Genomic DNA, 15,514 nt, shown 5'->3' on the forward strand with positions numbered 1-15,514 from the left:
TCTCAATATTTGGTCATGTTCTTAAAGCCCCAGCTTCTAGAGTCATGTGAATAGGTGAGAATCTCAATTTTCATTTGAAAGGAAACAAACAAGTTTGTCGCCCTCCTCATTGCTGAGAAAAGCTTGAAAATGTGATCTGAGTGCACCTGAAAGTTCAAAAATCAGAAAGCAAATCAAAAAACCTCTGTGTATTGTTTGTGTAAAATCACATGATTTTAAGCCAATTGCATAATTTTTGAACATGTGGGGATGCAGTATTGCAGTATGAACCCTTTGCAAAGGGTCTTCCAGAAAATCCAAACCTTGAGCATCAAGGAGTTAAAATTAGTTACCCTGAATAAAAAGAAAATTCCTTTTACTAAAAATTATTTTGTTAACATCCTTTTTTTTCCATACAAATTTTTTTCGTAGTTTAAACCCCTCATTTTGATTTGTTGTCTGCGCTCTTCAACGATGGCCAAAAGCTGGTGTCTTGTGTGTGTTTTCCTTTGTGTTGCTGGCATGTGCTGAATTCAGCAGAACTCCAGCCTTCGTGGACTTGTGTGTCTTTTACAACAAACAGTTGTCAGTGTGGATTCCGCTGTAAATATTACTGTTACAAATCCAATGTGCTGGTAGATGACCAGTGTGTTAGAGAAATCTAATAAAAACCGTTCCAATTCCATACAGACATAGGTAAAATCAGGTGTAAGAAGCCTCTAGACAAGAATATAATCTCTCTTGCTGATAAATGTGATTCTGCTGCATCCTTCATAAAGAAAACACTCACATTGTATTTTTAGGGACAATGGTGCTGTTTCCAGAAGCTCTGTGTGTGTATGCCTAAAAAATTTCCTGCAAGATTCCAGTTGCCAACTCTTCCTTCCCTGCCTCTCAAAACGGCAGCACTGCATGGGGTGAAAAAGAACTGTCCTTCAACTGTGCACTTCTTTCTTGACCAGTTTCTGCTTTCGCCTGCTCTCAGTTTCCTTGTATGTGTGTGTTTTTCTTTATTCTAGTTCACCATCCTGGAAGTAAAATAAAGCGCTCTGATTCCAGCTCTTCGATTGCCAGTCAGTCTCCGATAGGTTGGCGTTACTTTTGCTTTATCACTCTTGCCGGCACACACCCCCCCCCAATCATTAAGAATGGCTTTGCTTCTTAACAGCCCACCTGCCCCACCACATCTGCTGCCTTTGTGATGCTGAGACAGTGTTGACAATATCAAGAATATTCTAGTCAAGACATTTTTAAACAGTTTTTAACTAAATCAACACTCTGAAAAGTGAGTGGCATGTCAGAAACCGGAAAAAACACACGCACTATATAATGTCTGTTCAAACTCAGATTCATAGTTAGACATATTGATCATTGTGCTTTCTATATCTTAGATCCTTATCTGCCCTCCATTACCGCAGTATACCTCACAATCTTAATATATTTCCTTGTGAGGTATTGTAGTATTAGTAGTCCCAATTAGAGATGGGAAACTGAGGCACATTGATTAATTGAGTTGACCAAGGTGTCACAGAGCAGTTGTGGCAGAACTGAGAATTGAATCCAGTTCTCCCATGTCTAAAGCTAGTGCCCTATTCACTGGACCATTGTTCCTTTCTTACTGAGTTCAGCTCCCAGGGATCTTATTTCAGTTTATCTGAAAAGAATTGATTTTTTTTTTATCAGAAACATTTGGAAATAAACAAGGGAAGCTTAAGAATTTTTATGACTGGAAAACTGAACCATGTACTGCATGGAAAAATTGAAGACAATGATTTTTCTCTGGATTTTGAAATGTTGCATTGGTGAGATTCTCCTGGATCAGTATTTTTCTGTGGTAGAAAAAGGTCAGAGTCGGTCCCTTTCTAAAACGTCTTGATACAGAGAGAGTTCATTTGGGCTTGATGTGTGACTTTCATTTGAAATGAATAAAATGAACCCAATTCTTCAGTTTACATATTTATTTCTATTGATAAAATAAGAGAGGTTCCCACGTCAAGTCCTGGACACCCTCATACTGTATTTCAGCTCCTATTATTCCTTTTTAGATGTTTCTAGATGTAAAAATAGACTATGGTGATGGTACATGAGGCTGGAGTTTCAAAAACCTACTCCACAGTGAGTTTTGAAAACACTTGGTTGTCTTGAGTTTAGTTTTTGTGTGCCTGTGTAGAAAGTTAGCCTGGGAGCTCGCCTTGTACCTCATGTATTGCCGTTCTGTGCAGACAGTGAAGCAGCTTGTGATTGTGGTGTACAATGTACTATGGCCAGATGCTATCTGTCTTGAGGTGAATTGCAGTGAGTGTTTTTTTCAGACCATTTCCAGGCATCTTCCTTTTAAAAAATAATTTGTATTACAATAGTGCTTAGAAACGCCTACTTGTGAGGTCCTATGCAAGTGCATTAAGATACAGTCCCCTTGTTCCAAATCTAAATAGACAAAACAAAGGGGACGGGGGTGGAAATAGAGGCCCAGGGGGAAAGTGACTTGCCCAAGGTCACACAGCAAGTCAGTGGCAGAGCTGGGAATAGAACCCAGGTCTTCTGAATCTCCCAGTCCAGTGCCGACCATCTTACATGATGGATTTGTTAATGAAAATATTGTGTTAAATCCAGCCTCAAGATAGGAAGAATTTTGTAAGGGATAAAGGATGTTCCCTCAAGACAAAAATCTGACTCCCCTGTATTTCATAACTGAACAGCCAGGTCTGTGTACGGTCAACCTGGACCTTTTTGTTGTCGGTGTGTTTTTTGCCTTGGCACATTACAGTATTCGTTTTAGTGTTCTTTGCCATAAACTGGAAAATTCCCCTGTATACTAAAGGAATCTCTGCTGTGTTTCTTGCTTGTGGCTTTCAAATGCCACAAAGGACCCCTGATGGCAATGGACCTCTCCACAGTAGCACTGGAAACCACAACACGCAGAGCAACAGTTGAGATACATGTCACCAACGCTTCATTAAAAAGACAGTGCTGCTGCTTCAAGTGGGACTTGAACTGTTTTCTCCATTTTTCCTCTGCCGGAGAGCTCAGTACGGGGAGTGAGAGAGGCCCATGGGGAAGCGTGGCCACAACCAGCATTCAGCTGCTGGGATTCTCCGAAAGGGGAATGAGCCACACCCAACTGAGTGAGAGTGTGTAATTTCAGACTAGGATCAAGCCTGTATTTGTTTAACAATGAGGGTAATTAACCATTGGAACAACGGAACAACGGTTGTGATGGATTTTCCGTCACTGGCAACGTTTAAATCAAGACTGGATGTTTCTCTAAAAGGCCTGCTCTAGTTCAAACAGGAATCAATTCAGGGAAGTCCTACGGCCTGTGTTGTACAGGAGGTCGGACTAGACAATCACAATGGTTCCTTCTGGCCTTTGTAACATATAAATCTATGGTAGCAAAAAAAAGCCACTGATATTTTTGGCTGTGGTACATTGTATCTTGGAAGAAGGATGTGTTAGTTCCACTATACACCACAGAGGAGCCTACCTGTAATAACTCCATGTGGTTCTGGGCATGTCGGTATTAGATAGATGTCAGCCAACCGGAAGGAGTTCATAGAAGAGCAGTAAAAATTATTAGAGGGCTGGAAGAATTGACTTATGAGGAAAGGCATTAACAAAATAAGATAGCTTAACTAGATCTTGATTAAGTAAGGGCCATAATAAGCAGGTACATTGCTTAGAAGATATAAGCACCAAGCAGAGAGGAGGGTTGTTTAGGGCATAATCAAGTGGAGAAATATAAAGGCGAATAGAGTGTGTGTATCGAGAACAAGTTCCCAAGAACAAGGCTTGTTAGAATGTGAAATCCTCTCCCAAGGGAAGCAGTGACTGATGCATGTTGCCGAGCTGAGGGACTCCAGAGGAGAAAAGCTTCCAGCCCATTTTGTGTAGAAGGAAAGCAAATGAAACACAAGGACTTCTTTGGCAGGGAGAATAAACTATGTGTCTGTGTGAGGGGTTTGGGACTGGAAACCATCTTTCCCCACACCCAGCCCTCTGGAAGAAAGAAAAAAGGAAATGTTTAACAGTCCTTACTCACTACAGTCTCTTCCTTATGTGAAACAGCTTAGGTTTGGTAGTAGTCAATGCGTCCCTTTATCTCAGCACAGTCTTTGAGACTTTAATTGGTTCTGATTATCTTTTGAAGCTCATGCTAAATATTCTTTGCTTCTGTCACCTGCGGCTTGTTGCTGAAATCAGCATGATTCGGAAGCGGTACTGCTTGCTTTCTGTAAGCTCTTGAATTTACTAGTGCAACTCTGCTTCTTCGTCTCTACTGTTAATGCTTTGCTACGGGTTTTTTAGAGTGCTGGTGCCAGGGTTCTTCCCATCCTTAGGTTATCACAGAACAAGGCTTCTACCCTGCAGTTGCTTCTTTGTCTTTCAAGTCTAACACATTGAATCTAATATTGCTCCTTTATCCTGAAAGGCTTTGCGCATGGCCTTGCTCCTACCTACTTAATGAATTTGCTGTCTATATACCTGGTGAGTTTCTGAGATACTGGCCTACGCTGATCTTCTTAGTATCTCAGGATGTAGAACTTCCAACTGCATTGTTACCCCATTGCTAGTTGCAGAGAGACCCTCCAGTTCCTGGGACTTTCAGACCCAAATTTTACATCTGCTGTCTGATATGAGTTGTTGTAGCTTGGAAAATTGGTCACGCTCCACATAGTCATGTGCTGGATGTGAGAGCAGGAGTATGACCTTTCTGAGCTGTTCTATTCAGTATTTTTAACCTGTCCTAAGAATGTCATCAGCTGCTGGTGCTAATTTTAACTAGACTTGTATAATAAGTCCAGGACATGCATAAAAGTTGCATAATTCTGTCTGCACTCCTGGACCTCTAGAGTTCTTTCGCCTATCACAAGTCATCAAAAACCAATCAGCAAAGTTACATCGTCGCAACGGAGCGAGAATGCTGCACTGGCCTCGCTCTGCTGTTGCCAGGATGAGAGCAAGACGTCCATTGTAGGTCAGAGATGGAGTCTCGTGGATGTCTGAGGGATGTCCTCCTGGAGCTAAGCAGGACTTGGGTGAAACAGGGTGGTTTTTTTCAGGAGATGCTTTGTTTCCTCTTTCAGCACGAGGAAGGACCAACCTGGAACTTAGAGAGAAGTTTATTTTACCAGAGGGAGCCTCGCAGGGAATGACGCCTTTCAGGTCACGGGGTCGAAGGTCGAAACCCTCCTCCCGGGCTGCCTCCCCAACACGCTCCAGCTCTAGTGCAAGCCAGAGTAATCACAGCTGCGCGTCCGTGCCGTCCTCTCCTGCAACGCCTGCGAGTGGAGCCAAGGTAAGGCTGATACTCCTTTGCTTTCCTGATGCTCATGCCTACTCAGACCCCGTTCCAAGGAGACCAGAAGCTGAAGCATTAGGTAGGAGAGGTTTTTGCGGGGAGACTCAGAAAATAGGCTAATGTATGGCTAATGCATTATATTACTTATAAAATAGGCTAATGTGTCATTGGTGGACACCTGAATGGCAAAGCCTGGTTTAAAACTGATACTTGAGGCAGGGATAAACCCATTGACTGCACAGTCGATATATTTAAATCATTCATGCTACAAGTTTCTTCCCGCTTTGTATACACTACACCTGCAGGTAGGTGATCATTCGTAGAGAGAACATAAACATGTCTCAGGAAAGGCAGAGTTGCCTATTGAGGTTGTTTTTATTTTTATGTTCTCACATTGTAACTCTTGGTACCATTCCCCATTTTCCTATCTTCCACGAGTCCGAATTTTCCCTGCCGTGTCTCTGTGCAATAGGAGCAGACTTATCTTGGACATCACTGTTCACACGAGCAGCCGGCTAGCATGAAGGAGGAAGTGGCTGCCTTTTTGTGTCTCCTTTTCACCACATCGTGCCAATGTGCATTTATTTTGTCGTCTGTTTCTTTTAGAATTTATGTATTTTCTGTTTGTTTTTCCCATTTCGGATACTTTTCTGTTCCATTTTCACTCACTTTTCACCTCTTTCCCCCCCCTTTCTCCCTACCCTTCCTCTGGATTTTCCATTTCACAGACTCCACATCACTTCTCTCGCTGTTATGACAAACCCTGGTTGGTAAACAGTAAAGCTGGCACCCCTCACAGGGGCTTCGATAATTCCGACTCCCACCTGTCCAGCTCCGAGGTAGAGTATGGCTCTGCTAGTCAAAGGACCTGTTGAAAGGAAGGAACGCGGCTGCTTTCTTTTTCCTGCTGAATGCTTTTCTTTTATTATAGCAGCGCTTGTTAGCACAGCTAACACTAAGACTGTGGGCGTTTTTCAGGCGTTCCTAACTCGGATCAAAAAAGAAATTCACACAAGAATGAAACTCAATGTGCAAGATGCCTGAAATCAATTTTTACCCCTTTTGAGCAATTTTAAAACAGTAATTTATCAGATTGCAAAACCCAATGTAACTTCCTGGCTTCAGCCACTTTCTTTTTTAGCATTCAAAAAACGACCATAGTGAAAACTAGGGGCTCTTAATATTAAAAATAGGAATAAAATCACCGAGTTAGCACTTGAAAATCAGCTACAGTGCATGCACAGTAACCACTTTTACCATAGGTTTCTGCAGTACATATACCTATCAGCCTATTTCGGCATATCTAATGTATCCTATAACATCACACACCGATGCGAGACCTCAGCAATACTTTCATGCAGCGGGGTGAATTCAGGCTGAAGTTCCAGCCTGAACGTAGAATTTTCTGACCTCTGGGAATTGGTGGTGGTTCAGAATTTTAATGTAGATTTTGGAGATTTAACAAACCGGCACTTTGTCATGTCTCCTATACTTGAATTTCCCTTGAAAATAGTTTCTGAAGTTTTGTCATCAAAAAGTCAGGTGTAATTCCTGAAATGTAGAAAATGATCCACATGTTGCTGTAAGAAAGACTTTGGGAAGCTGTTGGAAGATGCTGCGTTTTGTTATAAAGTACGATCAAGGGCCAGGATCAAAAGCTCCAGTATTTACTGACGATGTAAAAGAGTCATTCTCAAAACAAAAAAGTGCCAGAGAGAAATGCATGTAGAGGGAGCTACTTTCAAATTTCTTAAAATCTCATTCCACAGTTTGTTTTTGGTCCTATTCAAAGGCTTGTCCAGCGCTTTAAAATGTGTTAATGGAACTTAACTGCAATGTATCCAAGGAGGCATCTATCCTCTTCCTTGACTTTCCCTTTGCTTCCTCTCCCTTTGCTGTAGCTTCACAAGACGGAAAGAAATTAAAATTTCTCCAATTCACATCAGAGGGAGTTTGGGGAAATCTCTCTCCAGCTGTTTGTCAGAAGATTTATTCCAGAGCGATCCTCCAACTATTAAAAGGCATTTCTTTTTATGGTGACACAAACTGAAAATTGCAAAAGGATATCCAGCTGTTGTTGAATCAGTCTGCCCATTATGCTGTTAAACTCACAAAACTGGGTGACTGGGCAACAACATGGCAGATGAAATTCAATGTTGATAAATGCAAAGTAATGCACATTGGAAAACCTTATCCCAACTATTCATAAAAAATGATGGGGTCTAAGTTAGCTGTTACTACTCAAGAAAGAGATCTCAGAGTCATTGTGGATAGTTCTCTGAAAACCATCCACTCAATGTGCAGCCGCCGTCAAAAAAGTGAACAGAATGTTGGGAATCATTAGGAAAGGGATAGCTAGTAAGACCGAAAATATCATACTGCCTCTATATAAATCCATGGTACACCCGCATCTTGAATATGGCTTGCAGATGTGGTCACCCCATCTCAAAAAAGATATATTGGAATTGGAAAAGGTTCAGAAAAGAGCAACAAAAATGATGAGGGGGATGGAACAGCTTCCGTATGAGGAGAGATTAATAAGATTGGGACTTTTCAGCTTGGAAAAGAGACAACCAAGGGGGGATATGATAGAGGGTCTGGTGTGGAGAAAATAAATAAAGGAGTGTTGTTTACTCCTCATAACATAAGAACTAGGGGTCACCAAATAATTAATAGGCAGCAAGTTTAAAAACAAACAAAAGGAAATATTTCTTCACACAACGCACAGTCAACCTGTGGAACTCATTGCCAGAGGATGTTGTGAAGTCCAAGACTATAACAGGGTTCCAAAAGGAACTAGACAAGTTCATGGAGGATAGGTCCATCAATGGCTCTTAGCCAAGACGGGCAGGGATGGTGTCCCTAGCCTCTGTTTGCCAGAAGCTGGGAATGGGCGACAGGGGATGGATCACTTGATGATTACCTGTTCTGTTCATTCCCTCTGAAGCACCTGACATTGGCCACTGTCAGAAGGCAGGATACTGGGCTAGATGGACCATTGGTCTGACCCAGTATGGCTGTTCTTATGTAAAATACCAGAATCCCAGTACCTGCAGGATTGGATGTAACACCTTGGATGGCTGTTTTCCTGCAATTATTTTATGTTATCTTAAAACCAGCACTAGGTTTATTTTAGAAACTTGGAGCTGCTCTTTCCAATAGGACTCAGGAGTCCTCTCTTCATCAGAGATGTTATTCTGACTTATAGTCATGCTTTCTTCAGCTTTCTATTTCTGTGGCAAGAGAAGTAATAGTGGGAGAAAGCTTTGTGTTGTGTCGCTTCCTCTAGTGTTTATCTGCAACATCGTAAAGGTCACAGAACACACTGTTTACAGAAAACAGAGTGTGAGTAGCGTATAAAGCTTCATTGAGAAGCTTTCAGTTATGGTGGAGAACTTCTGGCCTGCATTTCACGTGTTCATTCACCACTAGTGCTTGAACGAATGTCTTGGATTTTTTAAAAAAAAATATTTAAAATTCTCTTTGTTGGTTGTCTGTCCCAATTTATATACATTAGGCTGAAATCCCTTGGCCGTGTTAAGTCACTTGGGACTGAAATTTGGCACACTTTCGCCAGAAAACCCAGCATATTTTCACCAAAACATAACTAACCTTTAATATTGTTCTGGACTTTTTAAATACTAGAAATTTCCCAGGATTTCATGTGACTTTTTGTGTGGCTTTTTGACCCAAAACAGTACTTGGGCCTTAAGATGGACTACAGATTTCAGGTATTTTGAAATAGATCTATAGCTTAGTCAGAGATGGATCGATATAGATATAAAAACATATCGAACTAAACAAAATAATTAACAATGGGTTTACAGGGGAAAGCACTAGCATGTAGTGCTATCCTGAGGACCCAAAGCCACCATGGGTATGAATGTTTTCAGGGACTAGGCTTAGGTGGAACAATAAAACAATTACTGTATGTGTTCTCCTTGACCTTTACGATGATGGTGGTATTTGTATATTGGAATCCTGTTGCCGAGATCTACCTCTGATATTAACCCATTACAAAGTGAATTATACCATGACATCTAAAAGACTCTCGATGCGTTCTTTATTCCAAGGTGACTCCGTCTGCAGGCAGCAAGCTGAAGCGACCGACTTTTCACTCTAGTCGAACTTCTCTTGCGGGCGATACCAGTAATAGTTCCTCTCCAGTCTCTACAGGTGCCAGAACCAATCGGGCTGGTAAGTCCTAGGTTGACCATTTTACCTGTAACAGATGCTAAAATAAGTGCTACCTCCTTTCATAGCTGTTCCTGTCTATGGATTCCAGTCAAGAGAAAGGATAAGATACTGACCAGCTGTAATGGTTTAGGATAAACGAAAGGACATCATTATACAGGCTGTTCTGTTTATCCATTTGTAGTAGAGATGTTTCAGTGATTGCCTTGACCCTGAGTAGTTTGGGATGCATTTTAAGAGGGGTTTCCTTTAAATTGTGTTCAAAATAAAAGCTTCATTCCACAGACCCTCTGTCTACCAGAGCCTGGAGTGAGAACAGCTAGAAACAAGCTGTGACATTCTCCAGTGAGTCTTAAAGTCTTAGGCGAAGTTGCTCACTGTCATCATAGATCATAGAGCGATCAGTGATCCTGTATTGATTGCACAGTCTTCTAATAACATTGCTGCTATCGTTGAGTCTGCAAACTGGTGGTGGTACTGAAGGGAGGTGGGGTCCATTTGCTAAGGGTTAGAATGGGGAGGTGTTTCAGCGAGGTCACAAATACCTGGATTTAATTTCAGATCCTAAAAAAACAGCCAGTCGTCCCACAAGTCGCGCTGGAAGTCGGGCAGGGAGTCGGGCCAGCAGTCGGCGGGGAAGTGATGCCTCCGATTTTGACCTTTTGGAAACTCAGTCAGCCTGTTCGGACACTTCAGAAAGCAGCGCGGCAGGGGTTCAAGGCAGTTCGCGACGGGGGTTGGCAAAACCTTCCAAAATCCCAACCATGTCCAAGAAAACTACCACTCCCACCCCCAAAACTCCAGGCCCCAAGAGATAATACTGTACCACCACCCCCTAAAACAAAACAAACCTGTGTCCAGTTTTTAACCCTGCTACGTACATTGGATGTATATTTATTCTAAACAGGAAAAATTATATTGTTAAAAGTGTAAAAGAATAATTGTGTTATGAAGCTGCCTTATTTGTTTTTTTTTTTCTTTTTTGTAAGTTACTATTTTCATGTGAATATTTATGTAGATAAAATTTGCCTCCTGGTCACCCCTATTCACAGTGGGGCCCAGAAAACTGAAATGTGGGAGAGGGAAAGCAAGCAAAAAAAGTCAAGATGTGAAAGTGTAAAAAAAAAAAAAAAAAAATTAAGAAAAAAATTATAAATAGGATTTCTGCGCGGTGCAGGGTGTGAACCTGCTTTATCTTTTAGGATTGTTCCTAAATGCCTCTTTATAAACTTGACTTGCTGTCTCAGCGAGATAAATTATATTTAAAAAACAAAAAAACAGAATCCTACAGTGTTCAAAGAACTCTTTTTTTGTGAATCATGGATACCTCAAACAGAGACACATGAGGTGAGGGGATTTGGGGCATCTGCTTCCATTTTTTTAAAGGTTATGTGATTTTACCTGAAGAAATCGGAGTTTGTTTGAATTAATAACATTTGCACATGCTACAGTAAAGAGGTTCATTACAAATGCTGTCTTTAAAATACTGTCCCAGCACTTATGCTTTTAAAGAGCAAATAATAGTGATGGGTTTTGGGGGTAGAACTTTAAAGCTATCCAGAAGAGAGTGCTGGGTTGGCAACCCTACAGATATGTCCTTTAGAGGATGGGACCAAAAGGTGCTTCTGTCACTTCCTGTCCTACCCGTTAGAAGACTCTTCTGGATGGCCACCCAGTCAGTTCGCATAAGAGACTGACTCACGTTGTTTGTTACAGAATTGCTATTTATCTGCACCTCTTTTCCTATTTATTATTTGAATGGTCATTCTACTTCAAACCAGACTGAGATTTACGTCACCCCTGCTCCTAGAAGAAACCCAGGATTTACATGCACAGTTGCTTGTCCTTTCAATGAGTCTCACCAGCGCACTTGCTAGCAAGTCCTATCTCGCTTTTGTATGCGACTTCTCTTTGTGATAAAATCAACTGACCAAGTGACCACGCGGGTGGGTCTGGGGAGGGGCTATCTGGACTTCCTGTATTTATTATTGTTCCTCTTCAGCTCTGACCATATTGCTGTGTGATTCTCTCAATTGGTTTAATTGAGGCAGAAACTGAAGCTCAACCAATGAACTGTTTAAAACAGTTTTTTTGTATTAAAATTGCTTGCAGTAATAACAATCTTGCTTCGTATTTTATTCCACAGTGCTAGCTTTATAAACATACGTATTAAAGGCTCAACGTTTTCTTACAAAGCAAAAGCAGCATGGCTGTATAAAAATGTATTTTGAATGCATCTATAATACAGCAAAAGTTGCCTTTGAGAGCACGTCGGAGAACTGCTTAGAATGTATGGTTCACCGCTCTTTCATTCCTATGCTTCCTATTCTTTGGCTATCTAGGCATTTCACAATCAAACCACGTGCTGTGGTGATTCTCCAATAACTATTGCGTAAGACATCAGGACTCTGACAACCACTCAACCCACTGAGTGGTATCAAGTGAATAGAAATCAGCGCAGAGACTTGTGGAGGTTATGAATTCACACCATCCTCCACCACTCAGAAAGCAAGCAGCTGTGCTCTGTGCTGCCAAGAGTTTCTGGGTGAACTCCAGGTAAAGTGTATTGCAATAATTTAGCCTGGAGCTACCGAGGGTCTGGATAACTGCTGCAAGGTCCACACTTAAGAGGAATGAGCCGCTTGCTTGCCAGGTAGGGAGATGTTTGATGGTTTGGGTTATTTAATTACTTTGCAAAATATGGTCTTGAGATCCTTATTAGTTCCTTTTCTTTTTTTCCCCTCTACAAGGGATTTTTACAAGGGAAGCATGCTAATATAATCTACTGTATGATGTAATGATGGACTGTCTGGGGAGAGATAAGTGGTCGGTTCCACGGTGGAGCAATACATAAGAACGTACAGTCGTTAAAGACTGAGGTGAATAATGTGAGCCATAAGAAGTGAAAGCTCAGGGGGAAAATAGCTTGCAAAGCAAAAGAACAGCAGGGAGCAATCTAAGGTTATACAGCTGATTCAGACAAACCTTGCTCCAGTTTAAAAGCTGCATGTGGCTGTACTATGGGAAATAAAGCAATGTGTTGTCTTAAGGTGCCTGTCATTGCCAAGAGTCCAGCTTGTCCATACTGCTGCATGTGACCAGGGAAATTAATGCAATTTGTATCCTGCTGTAGGATGTACTGGGTTTTCAAGTCCCTCTAGCCCAAGCTGTGTAAAATCAGTACTAGCTCTAGGGGAGCAAGACACTAAAATCTAGATCTAGTTGGCTTGGAAAGCCCAAGTTTTTTTCCCCCCTTCCTATCACATTCCTTCTTCCTACATCTGCACTGCAGGGAGTGAGAACGTGGTGCATGTGCTTGTAAGGCGCACAGCAGCTGATCGTGTGGCTGCTTACAAGCCTGGGCATTAACTAATGCCAGGGGTAAATCTGTCTATAGTAACCAAACCATCTTCATCCCAAATTTCACTCCCACCCCACAATTCCGGGTTTACCCTTAGTGGCAGGAGCTTAGGTGCACTCAACTCAGAACTCTTTTCACTTCTTTAACCCTGTCTCACCCCATTGTATCTTCATGCTGAAGTCTCCCAACACTCATAATTCCTACTTTCCAAGGCACTGGCTTGTTTGTTGAGCTCAGTATAGTATACTTTACTACTCCTATTTCCCACAAGTCTTCCCTGGCTTGCTCTCCTACGGAATCTAATCCAAAAGTCTTCAAGGCCTTCCCTGGATTTAGCAGGCAAGGAGAAAGGGCAGTATTTCTCCAAACGTATCTCTAATGCTCCTGTTACATGATGCTCAAATACCAGATTCCTTCCTTCTCTCTCCTCGTCACAAGTGGTGAATGCTGCCTTTAACATCGGCTCTAGGCCCCTGATTCAGGCTAATTTGTTTCCTTGAGTCAAATCTCATTTCAAGGGCTTGTCTCTGCATGAAAGTGGTTTTAGATTAAGCTAGGGTGTAAATTTAAAGTGCAGTAGCAATTCTTGACTAATTCCAGGTGTGGGTATTCAATCTGGAATAAAAGTGACTTGTTCCTGTTTGTTTGAACCCATTTTCAAAGCGGGTTAAGCTAAACAGGAAGAAGGAACTCTTGATTCCTGAACCTTCCTGGAAAGGCCTGTCTCTAATGACTACACATTCTACTCCGTGAGCTATTCTGTTTACTGCAACTCTCCTTCCCACAGCTACGGCTGTTTTATTTGTACTTGACTGTATTGACTGTCTACCTGAATGTAAATCTGTGCTATGTTGTGCCTCAGAAAGATTGCCTGAAAGGTTTATCATAGAAGGGGGAAAATGTGTTGAAGGAAAAAATTAAAGTGAATTCTTTCAAGAGAATATCTGACAACTCCAAAATCCCCCTCTCCCCCAGAGCTCATTGTACACACAGTGTATTTGCATCAAAGTTGTTTGCTACATCCGCTGTGATATCTATAACCTATGTGCTTCCTAATGAAAGTGACATTCTCATCTGAAGTATAATCTCAGGTCTATCATTTATATTGCAAGACCCCGGGGCAGGGTTGTGGCTCAGTGTTAACACTGAGTATGCACCTAGCATACTTATGGGCCCTGTAAAATATTAATACATTTGGCTATCGATGTCAGAAAACTTGATAATTCCCTAAATTCAACCCTTGGGGCCCTGCTACTCATTTTCAGTTGTCAGTGTGTGTAAAAATGTACATTAGACTACACAAGTCTGCAGCTGCTGAGTAGAATTCTTCTGGTCTAGTTCCTCTTAACCCTCTACTCTATGTAATGAATCCATTTTGAAGCGTCTGTGATACATACAAATCACAGTTAATGTGCTAGCATTGTCCCTTCAACAACATTTAGGAAGCTAGGCTTTGAAGTGTTGCCAATGGGCTTGATGCTATACAAGCTGAACTGGGGATGGCTTTGCAAGTTTCCTGTTTTCATAACTGCATTTTGTGTCTATCTCTGTCACTTCAGGTGCCTAACCACAGTGCAACAGCATAAACAGTTCTGCATTCCTGAGAGTCAGCGATACTACAAGCAAAGCAATAGTTTTTTAAACATGGGGTGATTTGAAATTGTTAGGGTCCTAAATGTTGTCCCTTGCCTACTGATGGTGGTTGCATTGAGCAGTGCTTGTCACTAGCACCTGCCCTGTTTTAGTGATACATTTTTAAAAGCTCTTTATTTAAGCAAAGGTCACTGTAGCAGAACCAGGATGTAAAACGGGTCTGCAGTTCAATTCAAAATGTGCTTATCTTTTCTAAGACACCCATGGATTCTGATCTGGAATATATCCAGTTTTCACTTATTGAACACTGCTCTACATTACAGTTTTCACTTAGTGAACACTGTTCTTGTGCCACATCATTTCAGATTGTCCTGTGTGGGCATTGTAGACTAAACACACCCATAGACAGAAATCCAGGGGTTCCCAGGAACTCTTCCTAGGCCAACCCACTGGTAGAATTGAAAAGTACAGTATTGCCTATAATGTGTAGTCTCATCTACACATTTTCTCTCCTTTGGGAACTACATTATATAGAGAGAGAGCTGAGCAAACACTATTCCGCCCCCCCCCCCCTTGTTGGCTTGTACTAATAAGTTTTTATTTGGGTCAACCCAAAACTCTCAGCAAGCCACTTCTTAAGTTGGTTCAGGAGGAACGAAACTTCATTTCCACCTAAATGGAAGGTGGAAGGTTCTTGAACCTTTCTCTGAATTAGCTGGGCTAAATGGATCTTAAGTCTGATCCAATCTGGCAAGTCCTGTGGCCTTAAAACTTTATTCTCAGCAGCCCACAGGGAAACACAATAATCGTTTCCGTTCTGAGGGTAAGTTTTAAATAAAAAAGTAAATTTTTAAACAAGCCATTTTTGAATAAAAAATTGAAATGTTTCGTTTGGAAACCGTCCGAACAGCGGGTTCGATTTTAAAACGGGGAGAGCATGAATGCGTGATCGAAATCTGCATTTTTGTAAGAAAATGGTGGTGGAAAAATGTTTGCCTAACTAATTGTCTGCTGTACAGACTGTCCAGACCCACCCAGCCTTTCCGTTCTCATAGCATGTCGCTGTAATACACACGTGTCCGCTCAGC

The 15,514-nt window shown here is 41.6% G+C and overlaps 1 protein-coding gene across 1 annotated transcript in view; it reads left to right on the forward strand.

The window, feature by feature from the left end:
- The window catches only part of MACF1 (microtubule actin crosslinking factor 1), a 259,982-nt gene extending 248,389 nt beyond the window's left edge, over positions 1 to 11,593 (forward strand). Inside the window, 3 exon segments of the mRNA XM_038377247.1 lie at positions 5,064 to 5,275; positions 9,352 to 9,475; positions 10,034 to 11,593. Coding sequence (XP_038233175.1) covers positions 5,064 to 5,275; positions 9,352 to 9,475; positions 10,034 to 10,290 — 593 coding nt within the window. The 3' untranslated portion in view covers positions 10,291 to 11,593.
- The last annotated feature ends 3,921 nt before the right edge of the window (positions 11,594 to 15,514 follow it).

Source organism: Dermochelys coriacea, chromosome 19 (assembly GCF_009764565.3).
Source record: "Dermochelys coriacea isolate rDerCor1 chromosome 19, rDerCor1.pri.v4, whole genome shotgun sequence".
Classification (NCBI taxonomy): Eukaryota; Metazoa; Chordata; order Testudines; family Dermochelyidae; genus Dermochelys; species Dermochelys coriacea.